A 21,362-nucleotide genomic window follows, 5' to 3' on the forward strand; every position below is an offset into this window, starting at 1 on the left:
CTGTCGCCTCTGGCTTGCTTAGTTGGGGTCACTTCATCTACAGCGATATCATTGACTTGATTGCAAATAAACGCACAGACACTATTTAAACTGAACAGAGATGACATAACTGAATTCAATGATGAACTGCCTTTAACTGCCATTTTGCATTATTGAGACACTGTTCTCCAAATGAATGTTGTTCAGTTGCTTTGACGCAATGTATTTTGTTTAAAGCGCTATATAAATAAAGGTGACTTGACTTGATAAACGTGGATGCGCACAGTTAGCAATGTTTCTACATTTCAGCTTTATTAAACTAAATGCATCTAAATGCCACTTGAGCTGCTTCTGTTTCTTCTGCAAGGGAAAGATCGGTTTGGTTAATACTGATTTCATTTGACTGGTGACAGGCCTATAGTGTCTTATTATATTAAGTTCAATTATTAATAAAATGTAAGAAAAATGATGAATGCATTTATTAAGGTTAGGGGTTAAATGCCCTTTAAATAGGCAAAAATGTCCTGGAAATCAATTTTATATAAATTTTATTATGAAGTGACATTATTTATATAAAAAGTAATTTCCCAACAACAAAACTGTGGCCAGTGAAAATGCTGAGCGGCTAATTTTGTAAAACCACTAGCTACAGTGGCTGGTGAGAATGAAAGAGTTGATGTCAAGCCCTGTACACAGTGAATGATTGTATTTGTTGCAGTTAAAATACGTTGTTTAACTGAAGATGGTGGGGTGCTTGACACGTGTTCTACACTAGAAAGGGTGCACGCTGCAAAACGTTTGGGAACCAGTGCTCTAGACTAAATGTGAACATGCATTTACTCATCTCACTCACACAGAAACAGATTTCATATTCATCATATTGAATCAAAACTGTGAAATGCAGAATAAGATGCAAACCTGTAATAATTAAATAATAAGCACAAATATTCCTTTTTTATACTAAAAACAATAAAGTGCGGCCCAGAAGAGAAAAAGTAACATAGTAAGTTAACTATAACTTTTTAGGGAGTAATGCATTAATTAACAATGTATGCATTACTTTCCCCAACACTGGTAGTGAATCATTTTAGAAACACAAGAAAACGGACAAAATGTAATCTCTGCATTAATTAACAATGAGCATGTGCATTTGCAATGTAGTTAATAAAATAACAGCTTCTGGTTGTTCTTGTTTGCTCACATCTATTAAATAAAACTAAGAAGCAACTTTTTCTTATTGTAAAAATATATTAGTACATTATTGAACTAAGATTAACAACTGCTATAGAAGTATTTTTATTGTTAGTTCATGTTCACTTATGTAGTTAACTAATGCTACTATAAACACAATCTTTTGTACCGTTTTCGCTGCTTTTGGTCTCACATTTTGAACCTTGTGTTGAAACCATCGGTTTTAAGATGCTGAGCACTTCCTCTTTGTCTATAGGAATGTTCCTCTTTATGCCAAACATTAGCAAATCATGCTTTCCTGTCCACGGACTCCACCAACGTAAGCTCAGACAACACTTTGGCACTTTTCACTGGGCACTGACCATCACTGAACACACCAGTCGGGTTATGCATCCGTGTACAGAGTAACTAACTGATCTTGAAAGCTTTTTTTTGTTTGTTTGCATGTTTTTGCATCTTTGGGTTCTCTCACATGCAAAATCACATACTTCCCTACTATATAGTAGGCAAAAAGTTACAAAAGAAGTCCAGATTCATAGTCAGTGTTAAAAATGTAAATATTTGTAATACACCTTTGGGCCTGCAGTAATTCAATGGACAGAAAACATTCAAATCCAAACCTCAAGAGTCAAAGAATAAACAGAGACTTCAGCAAATGAACATTTAATCCTCAGTTGATACATGATCAGATCCCACACACACATCGTCTAACAGCTTGTTTTGTACACGTTACACATGATCAGATACCAGTTTTTGTCCATCTACAAATATAAGTTAGTGCTGTACATTACTTACCAATTATTGGTAAGAAGAGACATGAGGAAAACGTCTTGTAAACATTGGCTCTTTACAGTCAACATGTCCTGGCAGCAGAATGAAAGAGAAATATCTCTACACAGTTTTCAGATGTTTCTGTACATGTTCAGAATAAGGCTTCTCAAAGGATGGATATGCATGTGGTGCAGACGTGCTCTTGATATTCAGATGTCAACACGAACTCACAGACTGAAGGATGTTTGGAAAGGGTTAAATAAGTTACATCTTGCTATCAGTGTTCACTCTTTCTAAAAATACCTCTTTTAGTCTAGTAAATCTGCCACAAACCCTTTAACATCAAGGTGTTAAGGTGCTAACTTTTACAATACCGCAGTATTATTCATATTAAACTCTGAAATCGATAAATCTCTGAATAAGTTATGATTGCTGAGAAGTGCTCTGTCATTTGGAACAATCAAAGGTCAAATATTTGATCATACGAGCTCACATTAATATGAAATCAAGTTTTCAACAGATCAAGAAATATTAGGGTTAGTTGTGATCTACATACTGATGACATAGAGTGAGTTAAAGGGGTAGTTCAACAAAAAATACATTTTTCTCATCATTTACTCACTTTTATTCTGTGCGTCATGAAAGATATTATGAAGGACGCGGTAACCAAACAGTTATTTTATTTTATCACTGTATTTTCTTTTTCCATTCAATAAAAGTCGATGGGATCCAGAACTGTTTAGTTGCCAACTTTCTTCATAATATGTTCTTTATGTTACAAAAAAAAAAAAAAAAAAACATCTCAGAAAAAAAGGTACAAAAGCTATCACTGAGCAATCACGTTTGTACCTTTTAGGTATTAATATGCACTTTTTTGTACCTTTATGGTACCAATTTGGACCCTTTAGGTACCAAGGTGTATCTTCTGAAATGATACTGCCCCATGGACAGATTAAGTGCCTTTTTTCTGAGTGTATGAATATGGAGCAAAACGAGGGCAAGTAAATGATGAAAAGTTGGGTGAATAGACTTAATCAGATGCTTGCTTTATCAAGTTATTGTCACTTTTTTTGTCAATGCAATAATCTTGACTTTTTTCTCATCTGAGTGCATATAAATGAACACATCTACTTTGGCTAGAAGGAATTTTAAAATAAACGATCCTCATTTCGAAGGACATAAATGCTAACTGAAGTCCGTTTAGCAGCGTCTGTATAGTTAAAGTGAATGGCTCATTAATGTGTGATCCAGGCACATTTCCCTGACATGACCAGGGTGAGAAGACTGACTAGAGAGGAGTTTCATAAGAGAACAACTGATCAAATCAGGAGAGCTGACGAGAAGAGAGAGATACAGCATTTAGACCAATTACAAACAACGAGGGACGCTCTTCTTCAAGACATTCACCTTTGGATGTTCTTTTCTGTCTTTAAACATGAAAGGGTTAAGTTTAATGCTTAAAAAAAGGTGGATACGTAGAACTTGCGAGGGTTAAACAGTTGGGGAAGTCTGCATAGATAGTGGTGGGATCTTCCACACGGAGTCTGTCCTGAACAACAGAAAGCTTTCAGTTTTAGATCACTCATCGATCAGTGTTGTTTTTCCAGATCATGTGATCTGCCATAGTGAGCACCTCACAGAGGTAAACTTAATGATCCCCGTTACTGATGACGAGCCCCTCGGGGCCAGCGGTGGTGCATGGGATGCGGGGCATCTTCTTCAGCGGGCTGGGAATATGCTGAGAAACACAGAACACACTATCAGTCACGATGGGTTTATTATTACGATGACAATACATTCAAATACCAGTTTGCAATTGTAGCCAATATAACAGACTGTTTTTGTACCCCTATAATAAATGGCTGCACCGGCACTCGTGTTAAAAAAACTAAACAAATGCAGGTGGATAGAGGAAACTATTTTACTAATGAAACCATGACATAGAGTCTACCTCAGGCTCCATGCAGGAAGTGATGAGTCCGGCCTCCAGCGGTCGCTCAGCGCTCATCGAGCGTCTGGAGTACTGTCTGCGATGCTTTTCATCCACTCGAGTCAGGTACCATGTTCCCGGGAAGAGGTCCTCCACCGGGCCTTGAGGGGTGTAGTTTGCTGTGGAAATGTGAGGAACATCACATCGTCAGACAGATCCAAGATTTCAATTCCTGAGAGATGTACAGAAGGCCAACGCTGGCTTACCTAAATGATGGGTTTCTTCTCTGAGCTTCATGTTCTGAGCAAACACATGGGGTGAAACCTTCTTCCTGGAGTCCAGTCTGGCCTGTAAGTCACACAGACTGGAGACCAGCTTATCCAGAGCAGATCCTGAACATGAAGATGTACATTAACATCACCCAGTCATCAACTACTAGCTAATATAACTGTGTTGTTATAAAAGTGACCAGTTCTTACACCTTAACTGTGAGCTTGGTCACACTGCCCACACTAGTTTAGTGTCACAGAAACTGTGTGTGTGTGTGTGTGTGTGTGTGTGTGTGTACCAGGTGTAGCGTCTGGTGTGACTTTGATGGAGTAGAGCGTAGCAGCAAAGCCGGAGCCGTATGAAAACACACCGATTCTCTGTCCTGCCAGCTGCTGCGGTGTGTGTCTGCACAGATTTACAAGGAATGCTAGTGCAGACACTTTCTAAGGAAGCAAACAGGCTGTGATACACACACACTGGTGAAAATAAGCACCTGTGACACTTACTGAGCGAGAACCGAAGCCAAGCAGCCGTACACGGACGGCGTGTACATGTTACCATTCTGGTTCGAGATCAGGAGAGACGCCTTGGTCTTGTTCTCGAACGCTTCTGAGCTGGCCTTCAGAAAGGCCTTCTCCACATCTCTGTCGAAATAAGTGTCCTCGATCTTCACATCTCTGCAAGACATGAGGAAGAGCATTGACCATGAGCTGCTGTTTCACAGAAAAGAGCTGTGAGAAAAGCCGTCAAACATTCCCAACACGAGGATATTAACCTGAAAGCGTCCAGTCCGCTGAAGGGCCCGCTCTCGGTGTCTGGACTGGGGTGACACAGGAAGTCGTTGAGCATCAGTCGAGCCAGAGACTTCTGCACCAGTTTACAGTAAGGAGAGTGAAACACCATGAAGCCGAAGTCTTCCAGACTGCAACGCTTGTCAAGGCCCTCTGAAACACCAGCAAGACCAAACAAACATTATATCAGACACTGGAGCGGTTTCCACACATCACATGTGTGTCTAGAATACTGACTGCTGTGTGTCTGTAGCTGTGAGTGCTGACCTCTCTGCCACTGGCCGTGGATCTTGTTCCTGTAGACGGAGTAGCAGCGGTCTAAAGCGCTGAGGTAACACTGGATGGAGAGCTTGCCGTCCACCACGGGATACTCTGACACCATATCAGGCTTATAGAAGTCATACGCATGCTGCATATGTGTCCCACGAAGCCCTGTTAAAATAAGTGATCCCTATCAATTCATGAAACAGAAATAGATTGCATTTAGTAAAAGTAGTGGGAAATAAAAGTGTTGACTTTAACCTTGGTATGACAGAGATAACAAACGCAGTCTTGTTAGAGCTCTCTATGTTACTGAGACAAAGGTCATGAACGCAGGAGGTCACGGAGGCTCGTACCTCTCTCGAAGGCCAGAGGGGCGTGTGGTCCCACCAGCATGGCCACGGCTCCAGCTCCCCCCGTCGGCCTGGCACTGCCCGAGGCGTACACAGCAATGTCCCCCGCCACCACCAGAGCGTACCGGCCTGCCACATCAGAACGGGTCAGAGCGGGTCAGAACGGATCAGAGCGGGTCAGAGCACATCAGAGCGGGTCAGAGCGGGTCAGAGCACATCAGAGCGGGTCAGAGCACATCAGAGCGGGTCAGAACGGGTCAGAGCGGGTCAGAGCCGCAGTCCACAGGCAAACAACTCAACATTTACAATCTGGTGAGTCTCTTTAGTGCATGATGTTCACTGAATAAGAGCTTAAATGCACAAAAATATTCTGCATAGAATCAGTTTTTTTTTTTGCACTAACATTGTTTACATAATAATAAAGGATTTTTTTTTTTTTTACTTAGTCATTTTTAATACAACTTGCAATTCCCATTATTCATAAAAATGTCACTCTAATCTAACACTTTTCTTTATTTTAAATGGGACCATGCAACTTATGTAAAATAATATGACATCATTAAAAAAATTGCTTAACTGTAATAAAAAAAATAATAATAATAAAACTAAATTTTTTAAGCAAAATGTAAGTGGGTCAAAGAAAGAAAAAAGTTTAAGCATAAAAACAACACTCCTTTTAATTGATGTTGTTTTTATTTAAAAAAATTAATAATTATAAATAAAATGTTTTCTGTTTTATCTAACTGCATTTTTGTTTTTGTATTTCTGAGCAAAAATAATAATATCAGGAGACACCCAGTGAAATGTCATTCAGTATATCAATCTAGTCAGGGATATTTAAACAACAATCTATTCATAACATATTACTAAAGACTAATTACTTTCACCCCAAATACTAATCAGCTGTTATTATTATTATTTTTTGATTTGCCACTATGCCAGGTTTTGCCCATTTATGAGAAATAATGGTTTAATTTTTTATAGTAATATGCTCCCTTATTCTTTTACATATTTTAATATATACTCGTCAGAATAAAGATGTTGTATGAATTTTTACATAACTATAAATATTACTCTGAATGACTATGGAATATTATTTCAACCAAATTTTGACATTTTATTCTTCAAAAACTTAAAAGTACACACTTTACTTACATTTAATGTGCTTTCTATGGATATAAAATCACTTTTATAAATTTATTTTGATGCGGACATCTTAGCATCTTTGACCCAATTATAAATATAATTTTTCTTTTGTTTTTGGAAAGTTTATATATATATATCTCTCTATATAATGTCGTATCTGTCAGTAGTGTGAGAAGCGCACCGACCGTCCCAGGAGCTGGACTCCACCCAGTTGACGGCGTTGAAGAGCGCAGCGGTTCCTCCGTAGCAGGCGTTGGTGGTGTCCACTCCCTCCACGTCAGTGTTGCCCGACTCCTGGAACAGCTGCATCAGGACAGTCTTGGAGGACTTGGACTTGTCGATGATGGTCTCTGTGCCCACCTCCAGCCGGCCCACGCTGTCGTAGGACAGGCCGCTGCGCTCCATCAGCCGCTGCACCACGGTCAGACACAGAGAGCTGATGTCCTCGCGGTCCGAGCAGAAGCCCATGCGCGCCTGGCCCAGCCCCACCGTGTATTTACCGGCTGAGACCCCATCGAACTCCTCCAGCTCCGCCTGCTCCACGTACTGAGAGGGGAAGTACACCTCCAGGGCGATGATGCCCACATCCTTGGGCCACGTGGCCTCACAAACAGCAGGAAGTGATCCAGGCATCCTGAACGGACTGAGACAAGAACATCACGCTTTTAGACAGACGTCTGACTCCTGTAGTCCACACACCGACTCACAAACACGAGTCAGTCCCACTGAGTGCTGACCCTTCAACAGACCAGACTGATATTAACACTGGTCACAGATATAATATATTTTTGAAAGATGTCTCTTCTGCTCACCAAGGTGAAAACTGTGATATTGTAAAAAATAATTACAATCTAAAAGAACACTTTTCAATTTGAATTAAATAATCCATCTTCAAGGAATCAGCTTAAAACCCATCTCTTCCAGTTTGTTCAACAGCATTTATTTGAAATAGAAATCTTGTGTAACATTACAAACGTCTTTACTGTTACATTTGTTGAATTGAATACGCCCTTGCTGAATAAAAGTATTTTTACCCCATACTTTTGAATGGTTGGCTATTAATATTTCTACAAAAATATGAAGAAGCACAGTGGTTTTCAACATTGATAATAATCAGAAATGTTTCTTGAGCAGCAAATCAGTTTATTAGAATGATTTCTGAAGATCATGTGACACTGCAAACTGCAATAATGATGCTGAAAATACAGCTGCACATCACAGGAATATATATATATATATATATATATATATATATATTCAAATAGAAATAGCCTAGGTGAGCATAGAGACATCCTTCAAAAACATTAAAAAAAAAAAAAAAAAAACACTTATTCCAAACTTTTTACCGGTGGTGAATTAATAAATACTAAGGTAAATGAGATGTAAAATCTAATCTGTCAACCGACCAAGCGGGTGATCCTGAAATTTTTTTTAACAAACATAACTGTGCACCATCACAATGCTTTAATATGAGGCATTAGAGGAGACAGAGGCACATGGTAAAGCCTGTTAGCTCTGATGAGATTAACCCTTCATTACCTTTAACCCACAGAGATACAGCAGCTCGACTTGTGCACACACTGACCACTCGATGTGCAACTAAACTAATAAACACTACTGCCAGAGGTTTATTTACAGAGAACATGTGCAGAAACAGAGCTACTAGGAATACACAAACACAAAAACATGATTGTGGGTCAAACTTTAAAAGGGCTTACAGATTATAAACATCTAACTTAATCACGACACTGTCAACTGACTGACTTTATTAATTAACAATCCCATAGCATAGCATAATTACACTGACTCTAGATGTGTTTAGGAATATAACATCTCGTGGAAACAGTTGTTGTTGCTCTCTGATGGTTCGATTACTAATAATAATTAATTTTTGGTTGGTTGGTAGCTAACAAACACCAGATCTGAGCGTGTCTCCTGAGGAGCTGAGTGAGTTGATGACCGTTAACGGCTCTCTCAGTACAGACACAGCGGCTCGTCTTCTTACCTCACAATCATAGATTAACTTCTAGAGCTGGACTGTTAGGATCGGAGAGCAGCGCTGTCCGGAGATCTCATAAGGTCAGATGTCTGCGGAGTCGAGCGGTGAATGTGAACGGAACACTTCCGCTCACGGAGCAACGCCTTCTACATACTTAAAAGTCCACTTCCGTTCACGGAGCAACGCCTACTACATTCTTAAAAGTCCACTTCCGCTTACGAGGAGCGTCTACTACTACGCACTTAAAAGTCCGCTCATGCAGGAACTTTCAGTGTGGAGTGCACTATTTCTAATCCAACTTTACGGGACGTGAAATTTAATTCCAAAGCGAATTAAACAATACATATTTTTGTGTTTTGTTTTAGTTTAACATTTTATGCAGCGACAATAGTTTAATTAATGTATTTGTTTTAATTAAATGTACAAATTGGCGCTAAATATGATTTAAGTATACAAGTAACGTGTTTGTAGTGTTTAAGTATTTAACAATTGAAGACATCTATCTATGCTCTGTCTGAAATGTTCCTCTAAAATTATAGTTTTTTATCAGTCTCCTGAGTTTTAAAGTTCAGTGATTTCAGTTTATTGGAATGCTTTTAGAGGAACATTTCAGACAGAACTTAGAGGCTTTTGCATCTGAAGTCTTTGTTTTTAAATCAAAGCTTAAAACATACTTGTTTAATCAACACTATCATTAAATAGCACTGTGTATTTGTCCCCTATGTATGATCATTATTATGATTATTAATTAATTTGTGTTATATGCAACTGCATTATCTGTGACTGGATTGGGCAAGTGCCCAATGTCCACTTTATTGTTACTTTGTAATGAGTATTTGTTGTATTTGGTGTACTGGGAAAAGCGCTATATAAATTAAACACATATTTATTTTTATTATTATTAATAATAATAATTTGTATTATGGCAGTAAGCTATCAACCTGTTGCAGGCACGGACTCCCCACAAAGTTAGAGTTTACTCTTAGGTTTTCATATTAAATTTAAGGTGATTTTATTTAGTGTTGCACATATATTTTAACTATAATAATACTAATAATTATTCTTTAATTTATTATTTCGCTCTCAAATGCATAACTAAAATATTTTTAATCTCCTAATATTACTGGACTACTGAGAGAGTGTCATTCATCACTCATTTTAGCATAATTTTTTTTTAATGCACCTATATGCAACTTAGATCAAGGTAATAAATGACAGGTTAACATAAGTCGTGTTAAATTAGACTTACCTGCTCAGCAGAGTTCAGTACTCTAGGTGCCGACTGTCGCTTGTTATTATGTTGAGACCAGTATTAAGGACAGTATTTATACACGGTACCTGTGCGGCGCGCGCGTCCGATTCTTGAGCGCTTCCAGGCGCCAATCAAAACACAGACGCCGTTCTGAAGGTACTTATTTCCCGCCCCTTGAACTTCTCCACCAATGAGCGACCCGGAAGGAGGGTCGCGAGCGAGGTGCGCACAGTGGTTCAATGGTGTGAGTGAGTGACGTGTATGGTGAGAGAGAGAGGCAGCCAATTACAGCGCGCGTCGGATTTACTCTCCATCGTTTCCATGACTACAGGAGGCTGAACGGTGAAGGACGTCCCATCGGAGGATCTCCTCATACAGGTCCCTAAACTTCTGTTAACTGTTCAACAAATGATAGATCAAAAATATCCAGAAAACTATTTAGAAAAAGTGCCTAGTTTCCCTCAACGATGAACGATGTTACTAGTGTAAACTAGTGTTAAATACTATAACAACGGCACTTTTAGAGTACTAATATTTCATCTAAAGAGTTTACACAAAAACTACATCAATAAAGATAAATGTGTCTATTTTTTCACATTCTTTTGTGTTTTCTTTACACTCCTTCACACAAGCCATTTTAAGTTGGCTAGTATATGTTTTCTAGAAGAGAGGAGAGGGTTATAAGATCTATCTATCTATCTATCTATCTATCTATCTATCTATCTGTCTGTCTGTCTGTCTGTCTGTCTGTCTGTCTGTCTGTCTGTCTGTCTGTCTGTCCGTCCGTCCGTCCGTCCGTCCGTCCGTCCGTCCGTCTGTCTGTCTATCTATCTATCTATGTATCTATCTATATATCTGTCTATCTGTCTATCTATCTGTCCATCTATCTGTATGTCTATCTATCCATCTGTCTATCTGTCCATTCGTCTGTCTGTCTATCTATCAGTCCGTCGTCTATCTGTATTTCTATCTATCTATCTATCTATCTATCTATCTATCTATCTATCTATCTATCTATCTATCTATCGATCTACACACACACTGTTTCTGCTAAAGTCGCAGATAAATAAATCGCCCTGAAGTTGATTATTCTGCGATAACAACCGGCTGGATGTTACACCGCTTATCACATGGTGACTTGCCACGCAAGTAAATTAGACAAAATGTTGACTTGAATTGAAAAAATACATTATTACATTTCATTTTACATTATTACATTTTTTAAAAAAAAATCTTACCAGTTTGTTAGTTATCTTGAAGATAGAAGAATGAAAAAGATTATGATACATAAAATACATTGCATCAGTTTGGATGCAGGAGAGCACTCATTCAGTAAAAGCACAACTAAACAGATGAGTTTAGTCTAGATTTAAATGTAGCTAATGTTTTAGCACATCTGATCTCTTCTGGAAGCGGAGGCATAGTAACTAAAGACGGACTCGCCTTGTTTTGTGTGAACCCTTGGTATTTCTAACTGACTCGATCCTAGTGATCCGAGTGCTCTGTTGCTTTTAGTGGCTAATATTCAGTGAGCATAACAATGTATTGAGGTCCTAGGCCATTGAGTGATTAAACGAGTAATAATGCTTTCAAATCAATCCTAAATGTAGTGTAAGCATTAGATTTGATCAACTCTTCATTACTCTTTTACAGAAAACAAAGAAATGTAATCTGTTAAAAAAATAGTAGTGTCCACATTTTTTCCTCATCAAACACAAACACTTATAAATTGAAAAAAAAAACTCTGAAAGAGAGGGAGAGAAAACAAAATACTCCACTGCACTAATATTAAGTTGCATAACAGCCCAGGGTGAGCAAACTACTGTGAGTTTAGGGGTTTTGCTTCAGAAATGTTTTGCTTTTAATGTCACCCCACACATTTTCATTTAATTGAGGTCAGGGGATTGAGCTGGTCACCTCAGTTTTTAGTTCAATAACCGAGAGATAAACTAAGCAAGTTTCACAGGCATATGTTGAACAGAAATGGAGTCCCTGAATATAAGGCAGCTCAATGTCTAAAGTGCATCTCTTCCTTATGGACTGATTTACTGGTTCTTGGTGGACTTAGTGTAGTTCGATGGTATATGATAGTATTCTATTCAGCATTAAGTAAATACAGCACCACACCATTTTTTTTTTTTTTAACTCAAATGATTAACTCTTTAAAGCAAAAATTTAAATAAAAATAAATGAAAAAGAAAAGCGTTTGAGAATTGAGAATGTTGTAAATGTATTTTATAATGCAATGAGATATGCAGCTTGTTAAGCATCATCTGACATAACAAAAAAATTAAATAAAACTATTCATGCTGACAGATTATGAGCATGAAACATCAGATTGTGCATTTCTACATTTCTAAAAAGGACAAAACATGAAACAGAGACCGGGAGAGATTTTCCTATACCTTTTATTTGCTATAAAGACCAAAATAGGTACATTTCATTACAAAATGCTTCAAATGGGGTAAAAACCTAGTAATTAAAACATTGACAAAAGCTACACAAGATTAAAAGATACAGCTTTAGCCAATTCAATTTTCTTTTGCTGAACACAGAGATTTATTTGCACAATAAAAGGAGCTAATATAAGTTAGCCCTTAAGCCCTGGAGGTCTTTGAGAGGAAAAAAAAAAGAGCGAGAGAGATAAAAAATTATAATAAAAGAATATATATTTATATATATAATTATCTATATATATTGAGAAAGTGAACTTTGGTAGAAGAGAAGTCTAGAGGACACCTGAGGTAGAAAAGACTGGAGTAAAACAGCAATAGACAATCTTCACATGAAAAGTACCACCAAGTGACAAGAAACCACATCCTTTCATACAAGTCAGTGTCAGCCCATGCAATAACAGAACAACAATATACAGTGAGATGAGGAGACGTGAAAAGAAATGGCAGAAAATGTGAAAAAAATCAAGTAATACTGATTAGATTTTATGAAGCTGACTGAAACAGACACCTTTCCAGTGTATAAAAAACAGAGTGCATAACTTTAAAGCTTTTATAAAGGCACAGAAAAACAGAGAATACACCCAGATGCAGGAACAAAATAAATGTTTATGACGAGAAATGTGGTTTAAAAAAACAAAAAGTAAAGTCAAGTAAAATACACTTAGCTACCAAAATCCGTCTTTACATCTGAACTCAATTCCACAAAGTAGAAGAATCTTCCATTAAATAACTTTACTTTTAAAAATAGTTTTGAAATCATCACGTTTAAAACTCTTGAGATTTGTGTGAGATTTGAGTCCAAATAAGATATATTCTGTTCAAAATTCTCCAAAAACAGCAGTTCATACACCGGACACGTCTTCAGAACATGAGTAAAGCTGAGTGTTTCTGGGAAAACTGTGCATTATTAGCTAAAGATGATCCCTCCACTGAAACGATCACCAGCATGTCCGCTCGCAACAGAGTAAAGAACACATGAGGAAATATCCAGGAGCTGAACGCTCCTTTAGGAAGCTCGTTCTTTTACAAAACGCCTGTCGGATTTCGTGAATGTGAACAGCACCAAGAACATGGCTGAGCAATTTCAACTGAATCATGAGTCGAATCACAACATAAAAACTGCAATGGAGTTGGAGATCAGAAATGATGTTCCAGTGAGACTTTCCAACAAACAAAATAAGAGTTACACACACACACACACACACACACATCTCACAGTCTAAAACTGGGTCATGGCTTTCCCAATTACACCCATTAAGCTAAAACAAGTAAAACCAGATATTTATACACATGATCTCCATTCAGAACTGAAAAGCGAACCATACGGGCGTCATAAGCATTCACATTCAGCGGTGTGCTAGTTCAACTAGCAGAGATTTGTCTTTCACCAAACCACATTCATGGTGTAAAGCAAAGCGTGAGTTCATGTGTTCACATCTCTGCCTCTCTGTTACTAAAGACCACCTGATTTCAGAGAGTAAACAGAGCAGAGATCTCAACTTAAAAACAGAAATGGCACTTTTATGCAGACACACACGTGCTAGTGTGTTTGTGCATCAGGTGTCGAGGCTACAGCGTTCAGGGCTCTGTTCAGTGACTGTGTTGTGATTGTTCAGGCGAGAGAGAGACTGAAGAACTGGCTCCAGGAGCACAGGCCCGAGCGGCCTTCGGTCGTCTCTACCAGCTGTGCCGGAAGATGGGGTGCTTCAGCAGCTCTCTGGAGGGCGGCCGGTCCGAGGGCTGGAGCTCCAGGCAGCGCAGGGTGACGTCCCGCAGGCCTGGGGACAGATGGGGAGGGATGCTGGGCGCTGTGGTAGTGCTGGCGATCTGGGAGAGGAGACGCTGGGTTAGTCACTGCACACGTCTAAAGACAGGCAGGAGTTCAAATATACACACGTTAGGGCTGGGGAAATCCCAGTTGATAGTGGATTTTGCTGAGAAGATAATAATGTGTTTAAAGAAATGCAGTAAACTAACTTTTGTGTCAAAATTAGTAAAATTTAGATACTGACGGGCATCTTAAATTCCAGATGAACACAAATAACTAGATTTTTTTTTATTTTATGCATAAACCAGAAGTTTTACTGATAAATAAGCTTAAAATCCACTGGGACTCTTATTATGAAATTCATACTGAGAGAGACACTTCAAAAGTTCACGCTGAATTAAATTCCTTTTAATTAGTTTCTCAAACCAACCTAACAAGAACTGTTTTTTTATGCATAATCCAGAAGTTTTACAAAATACACCAGGACTCTTATTTTGAAATGAATATGCTTTAGATTAGATTCAACTGTATTGTCATTGCACATGTAAGGTACAAGGCCACGAAATGCAGTTAGCATCTAACCAGAAGTGCAGTAAGCATAAGTACAGAATATACAAGGTCTACAACGTGTACAATAACTATACAGATAAAGCAGTATTATGAACATAATTTACAGATTTTAAACACTATCAGCATGATATACAGATAGGTGTGCTATGAACACACTATACAGGTGGATTATGTAAAAGTGTATGTACATGCACTATAACATAATCCATCTATATAGTATGTTTACTACTTCATTTGAAAAGATGAGGGAGATAACATCTGTAATATACTGCAGTATTAAATCATGAAGTAAAGACTGTGATAACTGATCAGCATTAGCACGTGAACAGACATGTGGTATAAATGTGTGGGATTCACTGATTGTGAACCGCTCTGAAGTCACAAACCCACAGCGACTCGACTTTAAACACACAGTGCTCACAGTTAATCAGCTGGATCATGTTATTATGATGATTCCTGCTTAAATATATCAAGACTTTTTTATACTATTTAAAATGTTTTATGGCCTTAGTAGAGCTGAGCAATACTGAAGAAAAATGTGATAGCATGCTAAATAATGCGATATTTAAAAAAAATTCTAAAACCAAATTCAATTGTGCTAAAATATATTTTAAAAATTATAACCAACATATGTTGGTTATTTTATTTTATTATAATTATAATTTTATTTCAATTAGTTTTTCGATAACTGTTGTTACATGTTGTTTCGTTTGAGTTTTTCCATTTATTTTGACATTTTTTTATTCCAGTTTACAAAAACAACATTTTCTGTATTAGTTTTAGTTTTAGCTTACAAAACTAACCTTGATCACAAACCATTGCAATATGCATATCGTGACGTGCACATTCCCAATATTTTGATCACTTCAGTATATTGTGCAGCCCTATCTTAGAGTTCACCCAAAACATTAACACTTGCTGTTAACTTTCATCAGCCTCAGACCAGTCGAGAACAGAAGATTATCATCAGAAACACTGGTCCTGAGTAACTTATAGATCGATGTTTCCCATGATTCAGTCTGATTAGATGAAGATTCATCTAGTTCAGCAAAAAGAATCAGTTCAAAAGAAAGATTCGTTTGTGAACTGGACATCACTCTGGATTAGAGGTAATAATGTTCAGTTTCTTGCACCGACTGATCATTTTGCTTCATAATAATTGATAGATAATACATAGTTTTGATTTTGTGTTCCTTGAGATGCTTTTTTTAACTCTCAAAATGACAACTAATGCATTTCATGGATCACCAAGAACCACGGTTTCAGCTAAAAATCTTCTTCACTGTTTTGCTGAAGAAAAAAAATGACGTTTTTGGGTGAACTGTCCCTTTAAATTTGCTCAACCTGAATTTTAAGACATATGAAACTGCAGAGACCCGGATTCTATGAGCTGAATTCAATAGTTTTTTGACCTTAACCCATGCGCATACACAGTTGAATCCTAACCTTGAAAATGAGTGCCAGATGGTTGGAGTGTTTCTCTGCGTTCCAGGGCGGCTTGGCACAGGACATCTCTATAATAGCACATCCCACACTCCAGACGTCACAGCTGCGCCCGTACTGCTGCCCTCTCAGCACCTGCACACACACACACACACACACACAGCTCATCATCACACATCTGCAGAGACACAGAGCATGGGCTATAGCTGCAAGATAAACAAATAAGAACATAAGATCTAATGCAACTGCCAATTACTGACATGAAGCAGCAGGTGCATGCTGGGACCGACTGATTTACTCCATGAATGCACCCTTTTTAGCTATCATTAATTTGATTTGAATAAAGTAATCAAGTGTAAAATAACATTGCATGTTTGACTGAATAAACTGAAGATTAATCGTCATTAAAGTTACTAAAGCTATTTAGTCAAGAGCAGTGAGTGATTTATTTGTCTTTAGTTGCTTGAATTAAATTAAATGAACAGGTTTACAGGCACCTGTCACTTTAAGACAATACTGATACGGTATTCTCTGCTGGGACACACACCAAGATGGGCTTGTTGACACTTTTGGTGTGAATTAGTCCATTCAAGCACAAGTCTTGAAAGAGCACTCAATGTGTGACCTGAATGCTAGTTTGTGTTTGACGGATGATCTTCTCACTGCACACGAGTTCTCATTCGCATCTTCTGGATCTTGAATGTTTAAACTGGCAAGGCTTGAATGAGTTTGGTTTAAAGGTTAAAGGTTGTTCAGGTGTCACCTATGCACACGCTGATGACGGCATAAATGACCAGTCATATAACAGCATACTCGCTTTAGCCAGTTTACAAAGAGTGACTGAAGCCAGAATGCATATCCATCGACAGAAACAAACATTAGTCTGTTCAAGCGTTGTTATTTTTAACAAACCATATTAGAGATGGCTTGACAGATTTTAGGGTGAACTGTGCAAGTGCATGCTCCTGTTGCTTTAACCCTCGTGCATCAATTAAAAAAATTACACATAGGTCTGTAGTGAAACCAAAATGAAAGTTTGATTAAAAAATGATTTATGCTCAATATTTGGTAACACTTTAGAAAAAGGTTCCATCAGTTAATGTTAGTTAATGTATTAATTAACATGAACAAACAATGCTGTATTTATTCATCTTTGTTAATGAAAATACAGTTATTTATTGTTAGTTTATGCTAAGCACAACTTTTGATTTGAATAATGCATCGGTACATGCTGAAATTAACATTACCTAACATTAATAAATGCTGTAGAAGGATTGTTCTTGCTTAGTTCAATGTTAACTAAAGTAGTTAACTAACATTAATTAATGGACCACTATTCTAAAGAGTAAAATATATTTTTTTATGAAACATGTTGAACATAAATGCCTGCTAGAAAATACCAATACCAAAAAATACCAAAGTCATACAGCCAAACAAGTTGGTGTTCCAGATTTGAGGTTGATATCTCAAAAAAATTGTTTTCAGTATGATTTTGTTTGGGTGCAGTACCAAATTTTCTCCAACTCTGCTGGTGCACACAGTGGATGGATTTGTGATTTACAGTAGAGTTTTTCTCTCGCAAATGTTTTTTTTTTTCAATGTCACACATACAAATCGCACTCTCTTCCCACTCAAAAATGCCCAAAAGGTCACACAAGGGTTAATTTTCAATGTCAATGTCCTTCTACAAAACCGTGGTCAAGTCTGGTGTTAGGAGTTACTTGGCCAATCGGGAACACAGGACAAAGTGGACTTAGATCTCTGAGTAACATGAAATGAACGTAAAAGCCAGTTATTTTAAGGCAGCCACAATTAGCCGACCCCTTAATTGCTTGTTATTGTGTGCCCAAACTCTGTTTAATTAGGAAGCGGTTCAGCTGGCCCCGCCTCCTCCAGCAGCATTCATTACTGAACCTCTTCAAAATGAACAAGCTTTCTTTTGTCTGGGAAGGTCTCTCGTTATCCAACCAAGCCACCAAAGCTTTGAGCAGAGTCTGAGCAGGCTGACTTCTTTTAAGTAGTTTAAATAAATTCAAGCAAAGTGACTACTGTGCACCTGAGTTTAAAACCAGATGGATATGGTTGTATTAGCAGCAGTTTGACAGAAACTTTGCCAAAGAAACATACCGTCCCCATTTGAATGCAAGTTGTGAAACGCAGCTTTAATATTATGTGTGTGACTCAAATGTTTACCTCAGGAGCCATGAAGGCAATGGTTCCCAGGAGCTGACCCTGAAACTCTCCCGCACCGGTGCCTTTCGAAGCCAGCCGTGCTGCTGCCCCAAAATCAGCTATCCGCAACCTCTGGCCTGTGCTGTCAATTAGTAGATTGGCACCTGCATAGGTTAAAAGACGACTGTGAATATGGGAACATGCACAAGTTCTGCTCTAAAACCTAGTGACATACTGTTGTGAAACCTAGTGACAGGCCTGCTCCAGAAGCCTACCTTTGATGTCCCGGTGGATGATCTGGTTCTCGTGGAGGTAGGAGAGACCTCGCAGAAGCTGCTCGGTGTAGTTGATGATCACACCCTCCTTAAAGGCACCATACTTATTTAAGAGATGAGACACAGAGCCACCTAAGACGACAGAAGTCCAAGTATGACTTTTATTGACCAGGACAAAATCGTGCAAATCAGTGACTGAAAAATGTTACTTGTAGAGAGGAAATCAGCCAAAAAGAGCTATTGGTAATGTATTAATATGCTGTGAGAGCCCAAAATAACTACTGCCTTTAAGGTGCGATCACATTTGCCATTGTTCTGTCATTTTCACAGGCCAAATCCAGCCAATTGGGAATTTATGTAACAACAGATTTAGCAAAAGTTAGTCATGCAAATGCACCACCATGATCAAAAGAAAGCTGCTTGGTTTAAAAGTGGCATGTTTTGCCCACAAAATTTTGCTTATGTGACCGCAACTTTACTGTCTGCATGTTCTCGGACAACCAACCTGCCATCCACTCCACAAACAGGTTGTAGTTGCTCTTCTCACAGGTTGCCCCAAGCATTCGGATGATGTTGGGGTGGTTGAGGAGACCCATCATGCGGATCTCCTCTCGTAGTGCCTCCACCACCTCTTCCTGCTCCGAGGAGGTGTTCCTCACATACGTCACCTGAAGAATAAAACAAATCACAATCAAGCATTATGTCTACATATAGTATGTTCATTCATTACTGAAAAAAACAAAACCTTTTCATCCCCCTTTGTGCCTATATTTAGTGCCTTTAAATATACCTTGTGTCACTGTTGTTATTTTATTATTGTATTTGCATTTACAACTAGCACACAAAAATCCTCCTTAAACCGGTTAGAAAAGCGCAAAGGCTAGTCTGAGAAAATGCAGGACACTGAAATCGGCTAAGGTAGGATTGATCAGTAATCAGTAGTGAGGATGACATAAATACATGGTGAAACCTCATATGAAGTGTTGGGTGGTGTGTGACAGATATCTTCACCTGTTTGACTGCCATCAGAGTGCCAGTGCCCACATCCTGAGCCTGGTAACATGACGAGAAGGCACCCAGCCCAATCTGCTGACCTTTGAGCCATTCCTTGCCCTCCCGGTATGGCTGCTTTGCTTTGGTATGACCAGGCAGAGTCTCTGGTGTCTGACCATTAAAAGAAAAATGATCTTAAAATGATACACGGACAGTGCTTGCATAAGACTTCATAACTTGCATTGAAACTGAATGATTTGTGCAAGGTTTAAAACCTAAATACAGTGGTGTCAAATCTCTACCTTTAAGTGATACAACAGCTTGTTACTCTAAAAGGGACATGTTTGTACCTTTATTACCAGTAGAGAGTTCATAGGTATACATTACTACTTTTAACAGTAGATAATAACAATGTTGTCCTTCTGTTTACATCGCTCTAAACTCAGGGCTGCAGAGAGGAAATGGCAAAAATCAAGAAACTCTACCGACCTCAGTGTGTATCGGTCTCTCATTCTCTGCAAATGTCTTTACTGCTACAACATCATACTATCACAACAAAATTAACAACTGTTCTGACTCCCTCACATCTTTCAAAACTTTCTCTTCTCTTCTTAGTCCACCTCCTCCATCAACTCTGCTGCTGATGACTTTGCCGTTTTCTTCACAAATAAGATAAGAACCATCAGTGACCAATTCTCCACACCGCAGACTGAGGATAACTGAGGCAAACCTCATAACAACTAATACACACTCTCTCTCTCCTTCTCCTCTCCACTCTCAGAGACAGACATTTCCAAACTTATCCTGTCCAATCATCCTACTACTTGCGATTCAAGCGATTTCTTCTTCAGTCATACCTTCACTTACTCACATTATCAACACTTCTCTTCACTCTGGTACATTTCCCTTAGCAGTTAAGCAGGCTTGGGTAAGCCACTGCTTAAGAAACCATCTCTAAAGCCAGCACCTCTAGAAAACAACAGAGACACTTGAGCGAGTTGTGTTCAACCAACTCTCTATGTTTGTTGTACAGAACAACCTCCTGGACAGCAACCGATCTGGCTTCAGAAGCGGTCACTCAACTGAGACTGGCAAGAGCAGCTTCCAAATCCTCAGTACTCATCTTGCTGGACCTGTCTGCTGCTTTTGTCACAGTTAACCACCAGATTCTCCTGTCCACCCTCAGAAAGATGGGCATCCCTGGAACCACACTCCTGTGGGTTAAGTCCTACCTCTCTGACAGATCCTTCAGTGTGTCTTGGAGGGGTGATGTTTCTAAGTCACAACTTCTTGCTACTGGGGTTCCTCAAGGCTCAGTACTTGGACCACTTCTCTTCTCCATCTACATGACGTCATTAGGATCTGTGATTGAGAACCATGACTTTTCCTATCACTGCTATGCTGATGACACTCAACTCTATTTCTCATTCCAACCAGATGATCCGACTGTAGTTGTTTGCTTTGCAGCCTGCCTCAATGACATTTCTAGCTGGATGAATGACCATCAGCTTCAGCTCAACCTTACTAAGACAGAACTGCTGGTGATTCCAGCTAACCCATTGTTTCATCACAACTTCTCTATACAGCTGGGTTCATCAACCTTAACTCCTTCGAGGACAGCCAGAAACCTAGGAGTCGTGATGGATCATCAGTTAAGCTTCACAAACCATATTGCTACAACAACCCGGTCCTGCAGATTTCCCTTATACAACATTACGAAGATTAGACCCTTCCTGTCAGAG

The 21,362-nt window shown here is 38.7% G+C and overlaps 2 protein-coding genes across 4 annotated transcripts in view; both read right to left on the minus strand.

Annotated features, from left to right (window-relative positions):
• Positions 1-1,817: 1,817 nt before the first annotated feature.
• On the minus strand, positions 1,818-10,064 carry LOC128021437 (hydroxymethylglutaryl-CoA synthase, cytoplasmic). Of its 2 annotated transcripts, none has more exons than XM_052608595.1 (10): positions 9,941-10,064; positions 6,878-7,335; positions 5,550-5,675; positions 5,200-5,364; positions 4,917-5,085; positions 4,648-4,818; positions 4,440-4,546; positions 4,138-4,263; positions 3,893-4,050; positions 1,818-3,679 (listed from the first exon to the last, which is right to left on the minus strand). In XM_052608595.1, exons 2-10 carry the CDS (start codon positions 7,323-7,325, stop codon positions 3,590-3,592), a joined length of 1,560 nt encoding a protein of 519 aa, XP_052464555.1. In that variant the 5' UTR covers positions 7,326-7,335; positions 9,941-10,064; the 3' UTR covers positions 1,818-3,589. The 2 variants fall into 2 exon arrangements, with proteins under 2 accessions (XP_052464555.1, XP_052464554.1); XM_052608594.1 differs by lacking the exon at positions 9,941-10,064 and adding an exon at positions 8,698-8,857.
• A 2,269-nt stretch (positions 10,065-12,333) lies between these two features.
• LOC128021431 (mitogen-activated protein kinase kinase kinase 1) overlaps positions 12,334-21,362 on the minus strand; it is a 47,956-nt gene continuing 38,927 nt past the window's right edge. For both annotated transcript variants that reach the window (XM_052608584.1, XM_052608585.1), the window contains exons 15-20: positions 19,639-19,791; positions 19,133-19,295; positions 18,628-18,759; positions 18,374-18,516; positions 16,184-16,315; positions 12,334-14,226 (exon numbers count right to left, since the gene is read on the minus strand). In XM_052608584.1, coding sequence (XP_052464544.1) covers positions 14,077-14,226; positions 16,184-16,315; positions 18,374-18,516; positions 18,628-18,759; positions 19,133-19,295; positions 19,639-19,791 — 873 coding nt within the window. In that variant the 3' untranslated portion in view covers positions 12,334-14,076. The remainder of the gene's footprint in view (positions 14,227-16,183; positions 16,316-18,373; positions 18,517-18,627; positions 18,760-19,132; positions 19,296-19,638; positions 19,792-21,362) is intronic.

Source organism: Carassius gibelio, chromosome A10 (genome assembly GCF_023724105.1).
Source record: "Carassius gibelio isolate Cgi1373 ecotype wild population from Czech Republic chromosome A10, carGib1.2-hapl.c, whole genome shotgun sequence".
NCBI classification, from domain to species: Eukaryota; Metazoa; Chordata; class Actinopteri; order Cypriniformes; family Cyprinidae; genus Carassius; species Carassius gibelio.

Excerpts from the sequence above, each read along its gene's own strand:
- LOC128021437 (XM_052608594.1), bottom strand. Across the intron at positions 4,819-4,916 it reads AGCGGACTGGACGCTTTCAG|AGATGTGAAGATCGAGGACA; the intron begins GTTAATATCCTC and ends CATGTCTTGCAG. Across the intron at positions 4,264-4,439 it reads CACACCAGACGCTACACCTG|GATCTGCTCTGGATAAGCTG; the intron begins GTACACACACAC and ends CTTCATGTTCAG.